Below are 19,535 nucleotides of genomic sequence, written 5' to 3' on the forward strand. Positions count from 1 at the left end.
TAACGATTCAGCATTGATATCACAATGTGTGCAACTGCAATAGTCACATCGCAAATTTTTCCCAAAAGATGCTTAACAGAGCAAGAAAATTTTTCACAGTATTTCCTATAATATTTTTTCTTCTGGTGAAATTTTGATTTGTTTTATTTCGGCTACAACAAAAGCAGTTTTTAATTTTTTGTGAACCATTTTAAGATCAATATTATTAGCCCCTTTAAGCAATAACAATTTCAGATAGTCTACAGAACAAACCATCGTTATACAATGACTTGCCTAATTACCCTAATTTGCCTAATTAACCTGGTTAAGCCTTTAAATGTCACTTTAAGCTGAATACTGGCATTCTGAAAAATATCTAATCAAATATTATGTGCTGTCATCATGGCAAAGATAAAAGAAATCAGTTATTAGAAATTAGTTATGTTTAGAAAATGTGTTGAAAAAAATCTTCTCTCCTTTAAACAGAAATTGGGGGGAAAATATACAGGGGGACTTCAACTGTATATTGACTACACATGACAATAATTACTGTATGAACATATCTGCAGAGTATTAATGATATTTGAGGAGCTTTTGAGACTTTTGCCCACCTTTGTGGTTGAAGATGCCCTCCATCTCCATGCTGCTGCGTGAGTGGGCGATACAGAGCATGGCACAGGGCACCAGGCCCTCCAGCGCCGGCGAACGGTCTGTGGTGCGAACCAAACACCAGTCCGGCTTATCATGAAGTCTCTCGAGCACCTCCACCGTCTGTCCTCTCCGGATCGTCAGCTCATTACTGTTACCGGCCATAAAGTCATGGATGACCACCGTCAGCTCACAGCCACCAGACAACTAAACACAAACAAACACAAACAAACACAGGTTTTTAGTCAGATAGTTTGTATTCGGCTTTCTTTTTTTAGTAAGTCAAATTATTTGGCTGTGGTGTGTGTGAAATTTTACATCTACTTAAAAAAGTAATAACATGATAACATATGCAATACTCTGATTGTATTTATTAATTTTTAACATTTTAATCAGTCATATATTATGGCAATTCATTAGTGCCAAAAGACGATACACTTTTTTTTTTTTAAATATGTGATAAGCATTACACTGAAAACTATGAAGTCTACTTTAAAAACAGAAGTTGTCAAAAAAAAACTCTGTAGCACTATAAAACTACCGATTTCAATGATAAAATGGATTTGTGTGTAGTGTCTCCTCACCTTGTCGCTGTCCAGTGTGTTCTGTGAGGTCCTGGAGGCCAGTGAGATGGTGTCTGGTTGACTGCTGCCGTCACCCTGACTGTCCAGATCCTCTCCATCTCTGCGCACACACAGGAAATGAGCTTAAAGTTGAGGAGATTTATGCTTCTATTAAGGTGTAAATACACCATGGTATTATTTTTTCTATATTTTCCTGAATAAATTTTCTTTGATTTTGAATTGTTTTTTGGATTCTGTTTTTTCAGTTTTAGCGCATGTTTATATAAATGAAATATTGAAAACTCTTTCAACTTAATTTATGAAGAATTTAACAATATTTATATTGTAAAATTGCAATTAAGTGTTTTACATTTGTCACAATTATGCTAAAAACTTATACTATGCTGGACCTTTATTTTGACAGGTTGTCCTAAAGACCCTGTGAGCTTCTGTGTGTACATGATATCGCTTTTTTACAAATTATTAAACAGTAAAATGTCAGTGAAGTGACTTTCAGCTCTGCAAATAAAGTTCATATTAAGGCAGAGGCTCATATTTAAATAATCCCTTTTCGTTTGATATTCACAAACAACAGCCAATATCGTGATTAGTTATGGCTGTACTTTTAAATTATTCATCATAAATTCACCAAACTCCATGACATTTTGTGTTATCCGGCTTATTCAGTGTTTTTATGACTGGATTCTGCAATTCTGTTCTTGTTTTCATCCGTGAGATATTTGGCATACTAAATATCTGGACCTGTCTGCGATTCAAATCATGCCGTGTGAAATGTGTTCTGACTGAAAATAACATCGGTGATTACCTACAGCTAATGAGAGAGCTGCATTCACTAGTATGGGTCTCTGCAGGCCAGCAGGAAGTTGGAGAAGTTAAAAGGGCTTCTTTTCTGTCTTTTTGCCCCCAAGAAATGGAGGAAAAACTAGTGGAAATTTGTCAGGAGCACCCGTGTCTGTTTGACGTGTCATCTGAGCAATATCACAACCAGGTCAAGAAAAGAAATAAAGGTGAAATTGCTAATTCCCTTCAAGTGATAGGTGAGCAAAATAAATACATTTTCTACCCCACTAAAGGCTTTTCTCATTATGTAGTTAATAGCAAAAGATATACTACATGACCTTGCGTTGCTTCCGTTTCACTTCTCATGTGTGTTTGGTTGTAAGACGTAGTTTGTGGACTGAGACAAAGCTGTCGGAGACTCTTCCTATTGTAAAGTCATGCAGCGTGAAACCCTCTATCGACGATCCATCTTGCAGTGTAAACACAGCAGCGACAGAATGCTACCCCAGATAGTCATGCAGTGTGAAAACATCCATGACACGACTACTTTGAAAATTTTGTAGTCTGAACTCGGCAAAAGGAAATCTCAGTTTCATAAAGGAAACCTCAATTTTAAGTACGCCCTAGTTCTACTTAAATAATAATAATAATAACAGTAATAAGCAACAGTAAAACCACAATTGGGGCATATGTAGAATGCACATAAGAGTTTAAGTTCAATATTATTAGTTAAATAACTTTAAACAAAATCATTTGGTGTTAATTTGAGTGCACTTAAACATTTAAGTTCACTTAACATGGAAGTTAAAGGTGCAGTGTGTAAGTTAGACACCCAGTGGTTGAACTAGGTATTGCATTCCTGGATCAAAACACAAGACAGCGCAGGTTACCAGATTGAGGACCAACAGAAGCGTGCCTGACTATCGAGCCCAAAGTCTGATAGTATTCTATATAAAAGCAACGGCACAGATAGAAGGAATACTCTCCATATTAAAAGAGGTTTTTGACTTAACCAACACCTCGAATTGATATTTTATAAACAGCTTTATTTCTTGCAGCTGAACAACAGGATAAACTGACCTTACCTCAGATACACCTCATGTGTTTTATTCAGCGTTAAATGCTAACAATGTGAGTTTGAATGCCATTTTACATGACATTTATTGCCATACTACTAAAAGCAGCAGCAGATAGTTCACCTCAGATCTTGAAAATAAAATAAACCGTTTAAAATTGAACTTTAGAACTGTGACTCAATGCAAAACAACACATATCAGTGATTCAGCATGTACATTAAATAATGTTAAAGAGGTTTAATATGTATTAATTGGATTTTAAACCTTACCATTTTGTTGGAGTGCAGTGAGTGCACTATTCTGTGATTCTCTATTTAAATTTCTGTCGTGTTTCATCCTGTGCAAACAGCCAAATTGTTTATGACTGCTTATCTCATCAGGTAGCATGTTGTTAGGACACGGGGCTACAATATCACCTGCTCACCTAATGTTTACGTTCGTAATATTTGCTAATTAATAACCTCATGTGGAACTTTGAATCTGTGTCTCATTTCGGAGTCTGCTACTGTCCACCAGAGGTCACATTTCAGTCACTGACGCATGTTTAGAGAGCCTCTCTGACTGAATAAATGAAATACGCTGTTTTCCATCAAGCCAACCTGCAGTGTTGAAATATAATTGGCTAAAATGACAGTGGGCGGGTTAAAGGAACCAAAACAAAGACAGACGTTCCGGCACGTGACAAACATTTTCAAAGCAGAATATCTGATTTCAGCATTGTTTTTCAGATAAACAAGAACGTTCACTTGACATGTTTCTGAATTGTCTGCAAACATACTATAGTATTTTTATGCTTTAGAAGAGTCAAAAACTTACAAACAGCACCTTTAAACCCAAAATTAATTTGAAATGTTTTATTTGGTTTATGTATTGTGTTGTTTATTTATCTTATGGCTATTTTATTTTACTGTTTTTTATTATTTAAAAATTTTTTCAAATAACATAAGAGTAAAGTAAGAAAGAAGTGTCACTTGCCTTGGGGTGTACCTGCGCCCCTTGTGTTTGGCTGTGGAGGCTTTGGGGATGTGAATGGGCTCTTTCAGCGCCCCCTTCAGGTGAACGGTGCGCTCCTGAATCACTTCCCGGATGTGCTTGATCCAGTCCTGTTTGTTCTCAATACCGGACGCCTGCGTTTACAGATGTGGAGAAAAGAAAACAGAGAAACGCACACATGTTGAGTAACAGCACACGTGTTTTCTCTTCTATGGTGAACTAATGGTGAGTTTACTGCGTCGCTGTACTCACCAATGATCCATGTTTGCATCCCTGACTTAGCTTTATTCGAAATATAGAAATATACAAAGATTTTACTGTTTTATGAAGTGCCATATAAAATACTGAATCAGACAGTGGCCAGAAAGACACGAGGACAACATTAATAAACATGTTTTGTGATCATTTAGAGCCAATGTGCTGTGATGAATGGTGGATTTAGTAGTCAATGCCACCACAGGTTGTCAAAAAATGACAAATTATTAAGTATTTCACAATATTCATTTTAATATTTAGTCTTCTTTCTGAAGTACATGAATTATTCAATTAAATTCACTTTTAAAATGTATTTGTTTACTTTAATCTTCAAATATGTAATAAAAAATATATATATTTTAAAATGAATTGAGTCAAAGACTATGTTTTGCATTTACAAAATAATTTTGTACAATCAGAACTATTTTAATATTTCAATATATCAATTTTGTGACAATAACATGTCAAAATAAGAGTGAAATAATATTCTATCATCATTTAGCATAACTGAAATATTCATTACACTTCCATATTTATGATACTTGAACAGTCTTTTTTGCCTTTGACCCATTTTTCATATTTTCTATGGCTCCTAAGACGTTTAGTCAATCACATATAGTATACACGGACAGTGAACGACTGTGTAATTTGACATTTTATGCAAAGACAGTATTGAACAGATTAGCCTTACAGTCTAAAAGCAGCATGCAGGTAATTGACAGTCACTAAGACACAAACACCATTTGCAATGCACAAATACCTCTACTAGTAGACGTGCATGTGTGTTTCTATGTACTTCATTACCATGCAGTCAGAAACACAGAAGTGAGTGCTTAGAAATACCACAATAATCATTATTACAATATGATACCCATTAGCTTCAGATTTCTCTTTAAAAACAAATAGTGTTCTTCTGTTTTGAAGCAATATTACTCTTGTTACATGCAGATGTTTTACTCCTTCTTTTGTAAAAACATGCAAAAAGGCAGTATGCAAGACTAACTTTTAAAGCGTCTTATTTTTATGTGTTTTTAGTAAATACAAAGTAATATAATAAAAAGACATGCATGTACTTAGTCAAAACAAAGGCCAGTTAGTTAATCTGGTAGGTTATCATTGCAAGCATTTTGACACTGAACGAGGGATTTATGAATATTAAAGTGCAAAAGAGACAAGCCACATAGATAATGATGATGCAACAGTTGGAGCAAATAGCATGCTTTTTGAGAAAGAGAGAGAGAGAGAGAGAGAGAGTGAGAGTGAGAGAGAGAGAGAGAGAGAGAGAGAGAGAGAGAGAGAGAGAGAGAGAGAGAGTGAGAGAGAGAGAGAGAGAGAGTTACCTTGAGGACAATCTTGTTGTCAGAAGTTGGAGTTCGTCCAACCCAGAGAGCAAATTTGCATGGATCTCCCTCGACATGCTCAGTAACACCCAGTTCAGAGGTCTAAGAGCAGAACAAAGCACATTAAACAATCACATCTGCTGCATATAATAATAATAATAATAATAATAATAATAATAATAATATTAATAATAATAATAATAATAATAATAATAATATTAATAATAAGCAGCCTGTTAGAATGCAGTTACAAATAGTGATAGATCGAGAAGAGTTTTTTTGAAGGTCAATGTCAATATTTAGGAAACCCTTTTAGACACAATATTGCCTTTTTTCTGTTTCGACAATGAAAATAGTTCTACTCGAAGCCCGAGCAACACTGCCGCGTTTTGTTCCTGAATGAATCAGCAGTTTTGAATGAATCATTTTAATCAACGATTCAATGAGTCAAAGGAAAAGTTCACCCAAAAAAAATTAAATGCAAACAATTTTCTCATTGGAAATTTCCTCATTGGTCACCTATTTTACCCCTTTTTCCTGATTTAAGTCTTTTGTGTCTCCAGAATGTGTGTGTAAAGTTTCAGCTCAAAACACCGATTATTTATAAGACCTTTCAGAAGATTGTGATTTTTAGCTCTGAGCATCTTGTAGCCTTTTTTGTGTACTGCACCTTTAAGGCTAGTCCTCAGTGCCCACTATTCCCACATGCCTGTCAGTGTCCCTTAATCTCTGCCCTTGGTTGCTTCAGTCAACAGACAGACATGAAGGAAGCAGATCTCACGTAACGTTTGTGAGAAATACTACAGTAAGAACTTTATCAATGATTATTTGATGTATTTGTTGTGGAGTTGCAATGATGAGTCACACACAATGTCACACGCACACACATAGATACACATGCACACACACAGAGAGTTTAGCTTTGCACTGTTTTTGCACGGCAAATGTGACAGGATACAGGTTAATCTCCACTGCTGTATGGATATCTGTTATGTTAATGTACAAAATAAACCTGATTTAATATCCACAAACCGGGATTGAAGCGTCCTCTTTTATAATTGTACTGACATGCGGCTGTGCTGATAAAGTAAAGCTGAAGTAAATCGCTGTAATTCATTACACACATGCACTGTTTTCAAAACATTTTAAACTTGTAAAACTCACTCTTGATCACATTTGATGATGATTGATGATCACAGAGAGCTGAACAGATCTTTTAATCCCGGTTGCTTTGCGCACGACCTGTCTTGTTGATATGATTATACATAGTATACAAAATGGGAGGGATTTGTATGCTATTTTAACATCAGGAAATTTAAAAAAAGAGACTTATTGTCTTTATATCACCCCTATATGACAGTGGACACATGATACCTACACACAGTTCTGTCCAAACAGCTTAAAAAAGATGATTTTCATCATAGGTGCCCTTTAAAACCACTCCAACTGTGTTAGTCTGAAAGGAGAAAGTCATCTACACTAAAGGCTACTAACCCCACTTGAGGGTGAATAAATTATGGGGTTATTTTCATTCAGGCACTAAGGCAGGTACTTGTCGCCACCTACTGGCAAATTTAGAATCATATTATCTATGTAAGACATGCCTAAATCAGCCAAAGCAACAGCACAAAGCAAGCAAATCTAGCATCATAAATAGTATAATAAACCAAATCATCTACATCAAATACAGTATAATATAGCAAAAGAGTGTTTAGAATAGTTTAAAGTAATTTAAAAAGTGTTTTATAATCTGAAATTATAAAAAGTGAACACTCAAATGAAAACCAATGATGCAACATCAACTTTTAGAAGCTGTTGGGACAGAACTGTGTGTAGGTATATTGTGTCATATTGTGACTGTGTCATATTGGAAAGATATAAACACAACAAGTCTCTTGTTGGACGTTAAAATAGTCTCCAAATCCAAGCAAATTAAGGGCGACAGCAATGTGAGGTGGGAGTGCGGTTAACCCCCACCCACCGAATTAATTGACAGGTGTGAATTAACATGTTTCTGTAGTAATGCGTATAAACACGCCCACAGAACAGGATTTGCAAAGAAACTGCGATTAAAAGATCTGTTCCGACTCTCTGTGATCATCCGCACTTCAAGAATAAAAGTTTTAAATGTTTATAAAACAGAGCACGTTTGTAATAAAGACAGAAATATTACTATGGAATTCTTAACCGCTAGTTTCACCACAGCTGCATGGTATCAGTAAACGTGCACGTGTGTGTGTATACTGCAAACTCTGTGTGTGGGAAGAACCAGTGATAGGGAATTCACAGTGTCTTGATGAATGTATTACTCTCATTTATATGCTTATTTGAGTGATTTCAGTATTATTGTATTATTACCCATACCTGTGGCATTATTATTATTTATGTGCGCTTTGGTAAATAAAAAATGCCACCCTGTGCAAATGCAGTCAGAGATGAGAAGAGAGATTATAAGAGCAGCATTATTGTCACAATGGGGGTAGATTTATGGAAGCATGGCCATAAGGGCACCTGCGTTCTGTTCTGTAACTCATGATAAGGCAAACCTGCACGTGCACACACACACTCATTTGTAATGACTTCCAAAAAACATGAGTACCCATGAACTTCAGCTGAACTTACAGTTGACAGCTCAGTGGACAGTGAACAAGATATTATGTTGAGCATTGTTTTTTGGCTGAGTCATCACTTTTGAAACAGGAAGGAAAGGCCTTAACTGGACATGGGTAAGACCCCTGAAAGACCCTGAGACTTTATTGGTGGTGGGCACCTGAGAGATTTAAGATCCCACTAGCGGAGAAGCTGATGAGGGTGTGTAATGCGTAAATTTGGGTGGAGTATTAAGACACAGAAATGTATTTAAACTGAGTGCTAGCCTATATTCGAGAGACACTCGAACGACCTGTCTCTGTTGTTACTGATACTGTAACAATAAACGGCTTTGCCTAAAGACTTCGGAGATCTCAGACTTTGTCATTTTTTGAAGATTTTGACTTAGAAACATAGAAAATATTTTGCAGACCAGAATCTTTTTCCACAACACCAGCTCATTTGCATTTAAAGGCACAGGCTACAAAAACAGCTACACTATCCTCAGACACCAATATCAGCATAATCTGCATTGTATAATAAATAATCTGATGGGTATTTTGAGCTGAAACTTTTCAGATACAATCTGGAGACACCGAAGGCTTATCTTACATCTTGCAAAGGGGATAAAAGAGGAGCGCTTTAAACTTAGGTTAGGTTAGGTTAGGTTACTTTATTTATACCCGAAGGTAGATTTGGTTTGCAGTCAAGAGTCCTCATCTCACAACAGTGCCACACAAAGGAACTCACACAGTTACAACAAATGAACATTAGGACATAAAACATGAACATAAAAACACTTATAAAGTATAAATGAATAATCACTTCAAGTGTCCACCCCCCTTAAACTTGCAGCGAAACTTACGAAAAGCTTGCTCTTGTAGATGTACTTGCTCCTGCCATTGGAATCTTTGACCTCCTTGCTGAAGACCAGTGACATCTCGAAGAGGAAAAGGTGTCGTTCTCTTCCCTTGCGGATCAGAGTTTTGGGATCCCACACCTGAAACGCCTCCTGCAGGATCAGCTCTCCCTGGGACTCGATGTTCTCATCAAACCCTGCAGATGCAAAATGCCATTAGAAACAGCTGCAGTCTTGGGTGTTTGTACATTTGCTGTGTGTCCGCTCACCTTCAAGCATGCTCAAGTGCATGGCGTCGTTGGCTCTTTTGGGAACACTGAGCATCACCTCCAGGCCATCTTTGATTTCACCTTTACCTTCCTCGCAGCATGTCAGGAGCTCCTGCAAATGCAAAATGACTTGAATTCAAGGCGAATTCTCAGAGCAGACAGTCTGCAGGGTTTGGGGGTGAACCGCAAAAGTTTGTACCTTGAGGAGTAGCTGGTATTTGGTTATTCTCTGAACGGGTTTGATGAGGTATGAGGAGATTGAGTTAGCCAGGCGATGCCTCTGCTGGATCTCCTGTAAGAGGAATATCAATATGCTTGTCTTTACAAATCAAACAATAGGGCTACATGATATTGGGGAAGATAATATAGTGATGTAAAGAAATACAGGAATAAGGACTTTTTTGGGGTTTTTTTTGAGGACAAGAATATATATATATATATTTAATTTAGATGCTCACACTTTTTATATGGTTTATACTCTTGATAAATAAAATTTCTTGTAATCATAAACATGAGATTAAAAAAATAAAATGATTTAAAATACATATTTTTAAAACTATTATCAATAAATCTGCAATTTTGCTCATTAAATTGTGAATTAAAAAATTATTTTATGGACCATTTCAACGTGGTCAGGTCATTGGCCCATGAACATTTCCTGCTTATCATCAAACTATTTCAGAACTGTAACAAGAGGCAATTCAATCTTAAGTTAATGTCAAAACCGCTCTCATAACATTATTTATCAATATGTGGCTCTTTTTGAATTCTCGGAAGCTACAGAAATTAAAAATGTGAAACAGGAAATACATTGGGAACATTGTTTTTGCTTACATTCCTCAAAATGGTCTATAGTACAACTCCATCATTAAAACACTGTTCCATCTTGATTTCTTAATGACTTCATTTTCAAACATTATGCTTTCATTTTAAGCTCATTTAGAGAGAGAGAGAGAGAGAGAGAGAGAGAGAGAGAGAGAGAGAGAGAGAGAGAGAGAGAGAGAGAGAGAGAGAGAGAGAAAGAGAGAGTTTTAAAATGAACAAAAGTTTATATACAAACAATATTGTCAAGCATAATACAAACATGAATCATTGATGACATTTTAATAAGCCATTTAAGCACCACATAATCCTATTTTATTTATTTATTTTTTCTAATCGTTATACTAGACTTTAAAATAACCTAGAAATTGTGTGATTACCTCTGGTTTAATATATTTAATTATATATGGCTCAGAATAAGGATATTTATCATTGCTAGATAGAAATGTATATTCTGCTGACTATCAATGTTACATCATTTCATTTTATGTTCACAAAGGGTATTTGAGAGTAGACTTTATAAAATCATATAAAATCCAATACAATATAATATAAAATCAATTTAAAAAACAATATAAAATCACTTTTTTTATAATCTTTTTCTCAAGCCACATCACAAAACCAACTTTACTCCAACACACTGTAAGCACTGAAATGCGAAATATTCCTCAAAACTGAAAGATGTCTTACGTCGAAGTATCCTCCAGCATGTTCAAGAATAAGCTGAGTGGAGTCTGGTTTGTTCTTGCAGTAGTTCACATACATCTGGAACTTATCAGCCTGGAGAAAGTCAATACAGAGACATTTTAACACTTACAAATCCCAAAGAATAATAATCAGAAGGAGCTTTATTGCCACGTGTGAGTATGAAAAATTAAAAAAAATAATTCAAACATACATACATATATATAGATATATATACATAAACACACATACATACATACAATTACAATTTACTCACCCACGTCACAAAACAGTGGCCCACATCTTCAGGAAGCTGCTCGTATTTCTCCAGCTCTTTGAGGAATATACTGGAGATGGACAGAAGAGAGACACACACAAGACGAGTCACTGATTATAGTGCCTGAATGAACGGATGGATGCTGGATGGCAGGAGTGATTCAGACTGAAAGATTGAACTCACTTGTGATGGAACTCGTACAGATCTTGCATGTTACCAAAAATGATGTGCTCTTTGTTGACGATGCCTGGGGGGATCTCCTCCACGCCGCTGGTCATCTCCCACAGATACGTCTGCAAGAAGGATGAAAAAAATATATATATTTGTAAATTATAACAGAGTTGTGAGATACAATTTGGAGAAATAAAGACCTAAACATATATATATTTTAAATATTGCAGTTTTAGCAACAACAACTATTTTAATGGAAAAAACTATTATAAATAAACACAATAAAAATCATACACAAAAATATATACATAAATTAGATACAATTCCAAATAAAAAAGAAACAAAACTTGCAACCTAGAGAAATAAGTCACAATTTATATATATTTTTATATTTATTTATTTATTTATATAATATATTTGTAAATGTCAGAATTTCGAGATATGAACTCAAGAGTTGCACAAAATAAAGACAGAATTGTCCATGCTGTACTTTTGTAGGGCTGGCCGATAAAATCGGTATAGATATTTACTGACCGAACATCATTGTCAATACACCATTGTCAATACACCCCCCCAAAAAAAAGGTTCAATATGTAGTTTTAGTATGAAGCGCTACAGATTTATTCATATGTGACTGCTGAGCGCGCACCTTGGAAGCAATGCCAATAAGCTCAGGGTGTAAGTTTCCAATGGAGTAATTTCCAATGGAGGTGCACAGCTTGCACAACGCGCATATGGGAGCAACGCGCACATGAACCGCACGCATTTTTTTCAGCCGCACCTAGTCGAAAATATCTCAACTTTTCGAATGCCGAGAGCGCACCGCAATTCATGTAAGCAGAACTAACCAATCTGCTTCACACTTGTATGGAATATAAAAATTTCAGTAATAACGACAGACTAATTACCTCAGACAAACACAGCGCACCCAAACACTGCAGCGCTTTCTACTTTTCTCCATTAACTTGCATCGGAGCTGCAGCAATGGTTTGTCCACTTATCATACTCTGAGAAAATGGTTGATGGTCACCTAGTTATGAGAGACGCAAGGGGAGCGCACGCCCATTGTAAATGGTCAAGGAATCTACGCGCATGTTCTTGTCACTTCAGGTCAGAATAACAACACATGCACAAATGAGTGCTGTTTAGCAGCAGTGAGGAGATTGTAAATAAGAAAGGATGTAAGGATGTCGCCGCCAGAGTGGCTTTTTGGTTTCTTTTCTTGTGCATCTCAGCCACTAGCTCCACATCTGAAAGAGTTTTTAGCATAGGGGGCAATGTAATCATTCAACTTCACAATTTGTAATGTTGCAGTATGTATTTTATTAAGATGGCTGCTTCCTTTATTTGAAAGCTCATATTTGATCATCATAAGTCGTTTTGTTTACAGACTTTGCTGTATCATTATTATTGACACCTCATAGTTTGAATAATAAAAAATATATACACAGCAAAATCCTCAGAGTAAAAATTACTCAATTCAGAGAACATTTGGTCCCTCTCTAAACTGAGTAAAATGTACTCAACAGCAGAGTTAAAGTTAATGAGACAATGATGGGGTTAATTAAGTGATGATTGAGCACTGATGATGAACAACTGCTGTTAATAAGCAGAAACAGAAGAGAAACACAAAATTACAACTGATTTCAGTCACAGTCGTAGATGAAATTAACTGGAATAAAACACATCAAATCTCTCAAAAGTTTCAGCAGAGGATCATTGAGCAACTCCACAAACGACAGCTTTACTTATTACCAACCTGTTTGGCCTTATTTCTGCCAGACTCTGAAAAATTCCATATAGTGATATTATTAACAACTAAGTCATTTTTTACTTAACAATTAACATAAAAAAAACACCACCACTTTTTGTGTTTAAGGTGTCACCATTGAGGAGAACAGCAGTTACTTTACTTGGACTCTGACTCGATTTCTAAAATTTGTTTTTCTTTGTTTGCCAAATAGAGTATTGTGGCAAATATTGCATAAAGAGAGCAATTGTGCTCTGGCTAATTGATTCTGTGGTGATCTGGTCCCTGATCAAATCAGTATATTAGTTTTGACCTGTTAAGTTTGAATAATGTATTATCACAAAAGGAGCACTGTACTAAGAAAATGGAACTCAGCAATACTTTTCTCAGATCATAAAACACATCTGAAGCACTCAAAATACACAGACATAAAGAATCAGCGTGTGCTTCTCAACTATGGTGAGTTTTTTTTTCCTGCAGTGCATGCTGGGAACTATGAATGGTTGTTGTTTGATTCTCTTAGCATACATTGCAGCCAAAAAATAAATAAAATCTCTAACCACTGTTGAGATAGATAGGCTGATTATTGATGTCTGTGTTTCTAAAGTGACTCAGATGCTCAGTGTGTTATAAAAATGTATAAAACCCTCAGCTGAGGTCCATTCTCTTGAAAAAGACTGAATTTTGTTTCTATAATGATAAACAATTATTTAAATTTAATTTGCAAAATCAAACATATACTCTTTCATAGTAACTCATATCAAGCATAAGAATTAAATTAACCTGATCATATTTGCTCTTTATACTTAACATTGATAACATAGATATAGCAACATTACAGATCAAGTCAAAGAGCCCAAGTAAATCAACCACTTTTCTCCACGCTGGTGACATGATGTGGGAAACATGTTTTTTTTTTGTAAAATGTAAATAACTAAAACAGTTAATTCTCAATAAATTTCATATGGACTTTTGTGAACATCTGACAGAAATAAAGTCAAACAGGTAAGAAATGAGCGAAGCTGCTGCTGCTTCTCTTCAGTTTCTGCTTATTAACCGCAGTTGTTCATCATCAGTGCTCAATCATCGCTTAATTAACCCCATCATTGTCTCATTAACTTTAACTCTGCTGTTGAGTAAATTTTACTCAGTTTAGAGAGGGACCAAATGTTCTCTGAACTGAGTCATTTTTACTCTGAGGATTTTGCTGTGTATTTTATATATAAAATATCCTAATATTCCTAAATGTATTGTTAAAAAATATTCAATAATTATCAATATCAAACGATATGATTTTTTTTTGCAATATCACCCAGCCCTATGCTTTTGTAAAAAAAAAAAACAACAAAAAAAACCCACTAATAATAACAGAATAAAGTACTCACGTCCATGCACTCTCTCAAGTCTCGCACATACGCTTTTTCTGTCTGGATCAGCTCAGCCATGATGAAGCTATTCAAAAGAAAACAACAAATTAATCTATTATTTCAGTCTCTGTTGCGTCAGTGGGTAGCAGTAAATGTATAGACATACTCCTTCCTGCGGGCAGACTTGCGCTTCTCCTCATTGAGCTCATGAGCAGCGTCTCTGAGTTTGACCTCTGACCCCGGAGCACTGGCGGGGATGATGTCCAGCTGAAGGTCTTTACTCTGAAAAATTACAAACAACACAAACATTTAGTTTCAAGTTAGAAAACCATTTAATCACTCTATTTAAATAAAATTAAATATTACACAAAGGTAACATGAGGTGAAAACCTCACCGAAAGTTAATTAAGGTTTTATTTATTCTTATCTTTTATTTATTTTGTTGAGTTGTCTATTCAAAATGGTGGGCGAACAGTGATCTTAATTATAAATAAAAAAGGGATTTTTTAGTCTATTAAGAATTGTGTTTGAAAACTGTTCAATCTACGAAATTAAACTGAAAAAAGTTTTTAGAGAAAACTGTTGCATAATAATTTGTTACTTTTAAGCAAAAAAATAAAATAAAATAAAATGTAGTTTTTGGAGAAAACTGTGTTGCGTAATAATTTTTGACATTTAAGCAAAATAAAATAAAATTAAATAAATAATAATAATTAAATTAAATGTAGTTTTTGGAGAAAACTGTTGTGCAATACTTTGTTATAGTTCAACTAATAAAAAGTAATAAAATAAAATTACATGTACTTTTGGAGAAAATTGTTGCGTAATAATAATAATAATAATAATAATAATAATAATAATAATAATAATTCGCTACATTTAAGCAAAAATAAATAAATAAATAAACTCAATAAAATATAATAAATAAATAACTAAATGAATAAATAAAATAATAATAATAAAATAAATAAATGAAATAAAATAAAAATAAAATGTTTAGGAGGGAAACTGAGTTGCTTAATAATTTATTACATTTAAACAAAAAAATAAATAAAATAAAATGTTGTTTTTGGAGAAAATTTGCGTAATCACTTCTTACATTTAAGCTGAAAAAATGTTAATTAAATTAAAAAAGTTATATTAAGTGTAGATTTTGGAGAAAACTGTTGCACAATAATGTTACATTTAAAAAACAAATAAAAAAATGTAATTAAATATAAAAATAAAAAGTACCTTTTTGGAGAAAACTTGTGCAATAATTTGTTACATTTAAACAAATTTTTTTTTCAATAAAAATGAAAAGTTTTAGAGGGAAACTATGTAGCATCATAATTTGTTAAATTTAAGCAAATCAGAAATAAAATACTTAAAAAAATAATAATTCTAAATGTTTTTAAAAATTGCACAAATGTGAATTTTTGCTTTTCAATTTTTAATTTAGGGTGAACTGGGTATATATCAGTTACCCCATATAACTGATGACCCATACATACTCATACATAGACCAACACGAGCAGAACAACACATACTGCTTTATTGGAGTCTGACGAGATGCCGAGTGCTTTCTCTAGTGATATGCGGTACTTGTCCATGCGGAGCGAGAAATCTCGATAGCGTTTGTCCACCGCCGTCACCCATTTCTTAATCTCAGCGGCGTGAGAGTGACCCTTATCACAGAAACCATCCGCCAGCTGAATCAGCAGCTTCACTCGCTCCTTGGTTTGCTGAGGAAGAAGAGCAGCTATAGTGATGAAGATGCTTTTATGTGTGGAATCAGGGCAAAACTTAAATAATGTGGTTGAGAGATGTTTTTTTGGGACTGAAAGTCTCAGTGTGGTGTGGTACCTTGGCTGTGATGTGGAAGTCCTCATGCTCCTTCAGCAACTCCTGTGTGTGGTGTATGCTGGAGCCGGTGGACGTGTGTGTGGACAGATAAAACTCGCCAGTGTCGTGGATCCACTCCAGAGCCTGGACAGAGAGATGAAATGCATGTAAAGGTAACTAGGTGGACATACATAAGGGGAAAAAAAATAGATATATATACGTAAACAACATGTATAACAGTCATTAACACAGCCATGTCACCCTGCAGCCCAAGACTGGTTACTCACTGAAGCTAAGCAGGGCTGAGCCTGGTCAGTACCTGGATGGGAGACCACATGGGAAAACTAGGTTGCTCTTGGAAATGGTGTTAGAGAGGCCAGCAGGGGGCGCTCAACATATGGTCTGTGTGAGTCCTAATGCCTCAGTATAGTGAAGGGGACACTGTACTGTCTGTGAGAGCTATCTTTCGGATGAGTTGTTAAACTGAGGTCCTGACTCTCTGTGGTCATTAAAAACCCCTTGGCACTTCTCCTAAAGAGTAGCGGTGTAACCCTGGTGTCCTGGCCAAATTCCCTCCATGGGCCCTTACTTATCATGCCCTCCCAATCATCCCCATCTGCCAAATTGGCTCTATCACTGTCCCTCCACTCCACCAATAGCTGGCGCCGTTGTCCTGTGGCAGCCGTCGCATCATCCAAGTGGATGCTGCACACTGGTGATGGTGTGGAGAGACCCCCCCCATGATTGTGAAGGTGTATGGCCATACATGATAAATGCATTATATAAATACACATTACATTACATTAAATGAAGCAAATAGCATAGATATAAATAAAATAGAGAAAAAAAACAACATTAATAATTAACCCCCCATCAAAACAGGCTCTAAAAATAAATAAATAAATAAATAATGCACAAATTATAATGCATGGTTTCCACTATATTCATTCTTCCATGGCGGGGCGCCACACCAAAATTCATCCCGCCACGGCTACATTAGCAGCTTCTTATTCAAAACATTCGGTCGATTTTTTTTAAAATAGCAGATTATAATCGCACCAAAAACTTATAACAGAATTATAACAGCGTAAACTTTTCTGTATAGCGTTCTGTGTTTAATCCTTTAAGGCGACGTGCTGACAGGTGCGTGATGCGTGAGGCCAGCAAACACAGTTTCAGTTAAGATGAACACCGTTTCTGTAATTATACTTTATTTATAGATAAAGCTCTATGGCTCTGCATGCAATGACTTTATCTTGCTGGAGTTTATAACCGTTTAACTTTACTTGAGGACGCATTAATGCCGCTCTGTAGGTCTATTAGAGACATTCACAAATATTCCTAGCAAATCTAATAAATGTTGGAGACATACTCGATACATACAGAAACGCACTACATCACACTTCAGCAGCATTTATTTGAGAGCGCACAAGAAAATCTGCACTTGATCAGCGTATATTTCAGGGCGTGCAAGACGTTTTGTGCACGAGCAGAGGAAATCAGCGCTCGAGCACAGAGATTGACATGCTCGTAAGCTATTACATGAATGCGATCTCGGCTTAATACTGCGCTCACGACATTTGTCAATGAAATAACGCCACATGTAGTTGGTAGATCTGTGTAAAATGCCAAACAGAGTCTGCCGCCACAGCTGGAAAAAATCCTGGAGGAAACACTGTAATGGCAAGGCATGTTTATTTATGTAGCCAATTTCATACACAATGGTAATTCAAAGAGCTTTACAAAATCAAGAATAAAAGACCAAGAAAATACAAGTATTAAAAATGATGTAAAACAGAATATAATGTGTTAAATATAATGGGTTATGAAAAAATGAAAAAGAAAAGAAAGACACAATAGTGCGATCTGTGGGACGTAGCACAGTGTTCATTCAGTAAAGACACAGCTGAACAGATGTGTTTCAGTCTTGATTTGAATGTGCCTAATGTTGGAGCACGTCTGATCATTTCTGGAAACTGATTCCAGCAGCGGGGGGTGTAGTAGCTGAAGGCCGATTCACCCTGCTCTAACTGAACTCTTGGAATTTCTAGTTTATATGATCCTAAAGATCTGAGTGATCTGTTAGGTTTGTATTCAGTGAGCATATCTGTAATGTATTGAGGTCCTAGGCCATTTAGTGATTTATAGACCAGTAATAATACTTTAAAATCTATTCTGAATGTAACTGGGAGCCAGTGTAAAGACCTGAGGACAGCTGTGATGTACTGATTTTCTGGTTTGGTTAGAATCCTGGAAGCAGCGCTTTTAATGCAAAAACAAAAACTCACATTTGCTCATTTTAAAATGGGCAGTATTCCTGTGCAGTTTAAGGTCATATTTATATCAGTGTGTGACTTATTTTGTCATTACCATGCCTCTGTGCAAAAGTAGAAAATACTGCTTTAAAAAAAAAACACATTGGCGCTAAAAGCAGGAATGAACCGAACAGACATGCTATGGCATATACAGACACACACACACACAAACAGAGGATGGAAATGGTAAGTGACTCTAAATTAGTGATGTCTGTGTGGTGTTTAATAAGAGGCATGCACTGTCTGACAGAAACTCAATAATCTGAAAACAGCAGATGAAGAAGAAAGTCAAACCTGTTTGGCGCTGCGTTCAAACACCACATACTGCTGACACTGGTCCAGTCTCCTCTTCCTCATGGTCCAGAAGTGCAGCACACGGTTCTCCCTCTGCAGCAGCTCATTCAGGATATCTACAGACATCACATATTATATGAACCTTAGCCATGGTAGACGTCAGAACAACTTTAAACAACAGTTATTCGTTTTATTGGCTTATAATATTTCTTATTCAATAAAAATAATCCATTCATGTTGATCTCAGCATAAATGAAAAAAGGTATATGAATAACCCAGTTATAAAAGGCATTTCAGATGTTCTCTAGACAAACGTTCGAAAATGTCAGGTGAAGCAACACTACGTGCAAAACTATAATATATATATATATATATATATATATATATATATATATATATATATATATATATATATATATATATATATATATATATATATATGTATATAATGTATATAATATCTATATGTATATTTTAAATGCAGATTGTTAATAAATTAATCTTATGAAAAAGACCTAAAAAGGAAGACTATACATTGGCATACGCTAACAAGTAATTGCTTTGCATGTCAATTAAATGTTTATTCAATTTAAACATTTGCTTACATTGAATAAACATTCTATACTGTATATAACTCAAGTTTAAATGGATCTGAACGC

General features: G+C 35.4%; 1 protein-coding gene across 7 annotated transcripts in view; it reads right to left on the bottom strand.

The window, feature by feature from the left end:
- The window catches only part of trioa (trio Rho guanine nucleotide exchange factor a), a 235,153-nt gene that overhangs the window by 50,975 nt on the left and 164,643 nt on the right, over window positions 1–19,535 (bottom strand). For 5 of the 7 annotated variants that reach the window (XM_056479283.1, XM_056479281.1, XM_056479280.1 and 2 more), the window contains 16 exons: window positions 18,877–18,992; window positions 16,289–16,411; window positions 15,973–16,167; window positions 14,610–14,725; window positions 14,462–14,528; window positions 11,339–11,448; window positions 11,156–11,225; window positions 10,885–10,974; window positions 9,572–9,664; window positions 9,373–9,484; window positions 9,110–9,300; window positions 5,656–5,757; window positions 4,313–4,342; window positions 4,043–4,194; window positions 1,212–1,311; window positions 591–834 (listed from right to left, as the gene is read on the bottom strand). In XM_056479283.1, the coding sequence (XP_056335258.1) occupies window positions 591–834; window positions 1,212–1,311; window positions 4,043–4,194; window positions 4,313–4,342; window positions 5,656–5,757; window positions 9,110–9,300; window positions 9,373–9,484; window positions 9,572–9,664; window positions 10,885–10,974; window positions 11,156–11,225; window positions 11,339–11,448; window positions 14,462–14,528; window positions 14,610–14,725; window positions 15,973–16,167; window positions 16,289–16,411; window positions 18,877–18,992 (1,911 nt within the window). The remainder of the gene's footprint in view (window positions 1–590; window positions 835–1,211; window positions 1,312–4,042; window positions 4,195–4,312; window positions 4,343–5,655; window positions 5,758–9,109; window positions 9,301–9,372; window positions 9,485–9,571; window positions 9,665–10,884; window positions 10,975–11,155; window positions 11,226–11,338; window positions 11,449–14,461; window positions 14,529–14,609; window positions 14,726–15,972; window positions 16,168–16,288; window positions 16,412–18,876; window positions 18,993–19,535) is intronic. The other 2 variants (XM_056479284.1, XM_056479282.1) reach the window with 1 other exon arrangement.

The sequence above is a fragment of the Danio aesculapii genome, chromosome 19 (genome assembly GCF_903798145.1).
Source record: "Danio aesculapii chromosome 19, fDanAes4.1, whole genome shotgun sequence".
Lineage (NCBI taxonomy): Eukaryota > Metazoa > Chordata > Actinopteri > Cypriniformes > Danionidae > Danio > Danio aesculapii.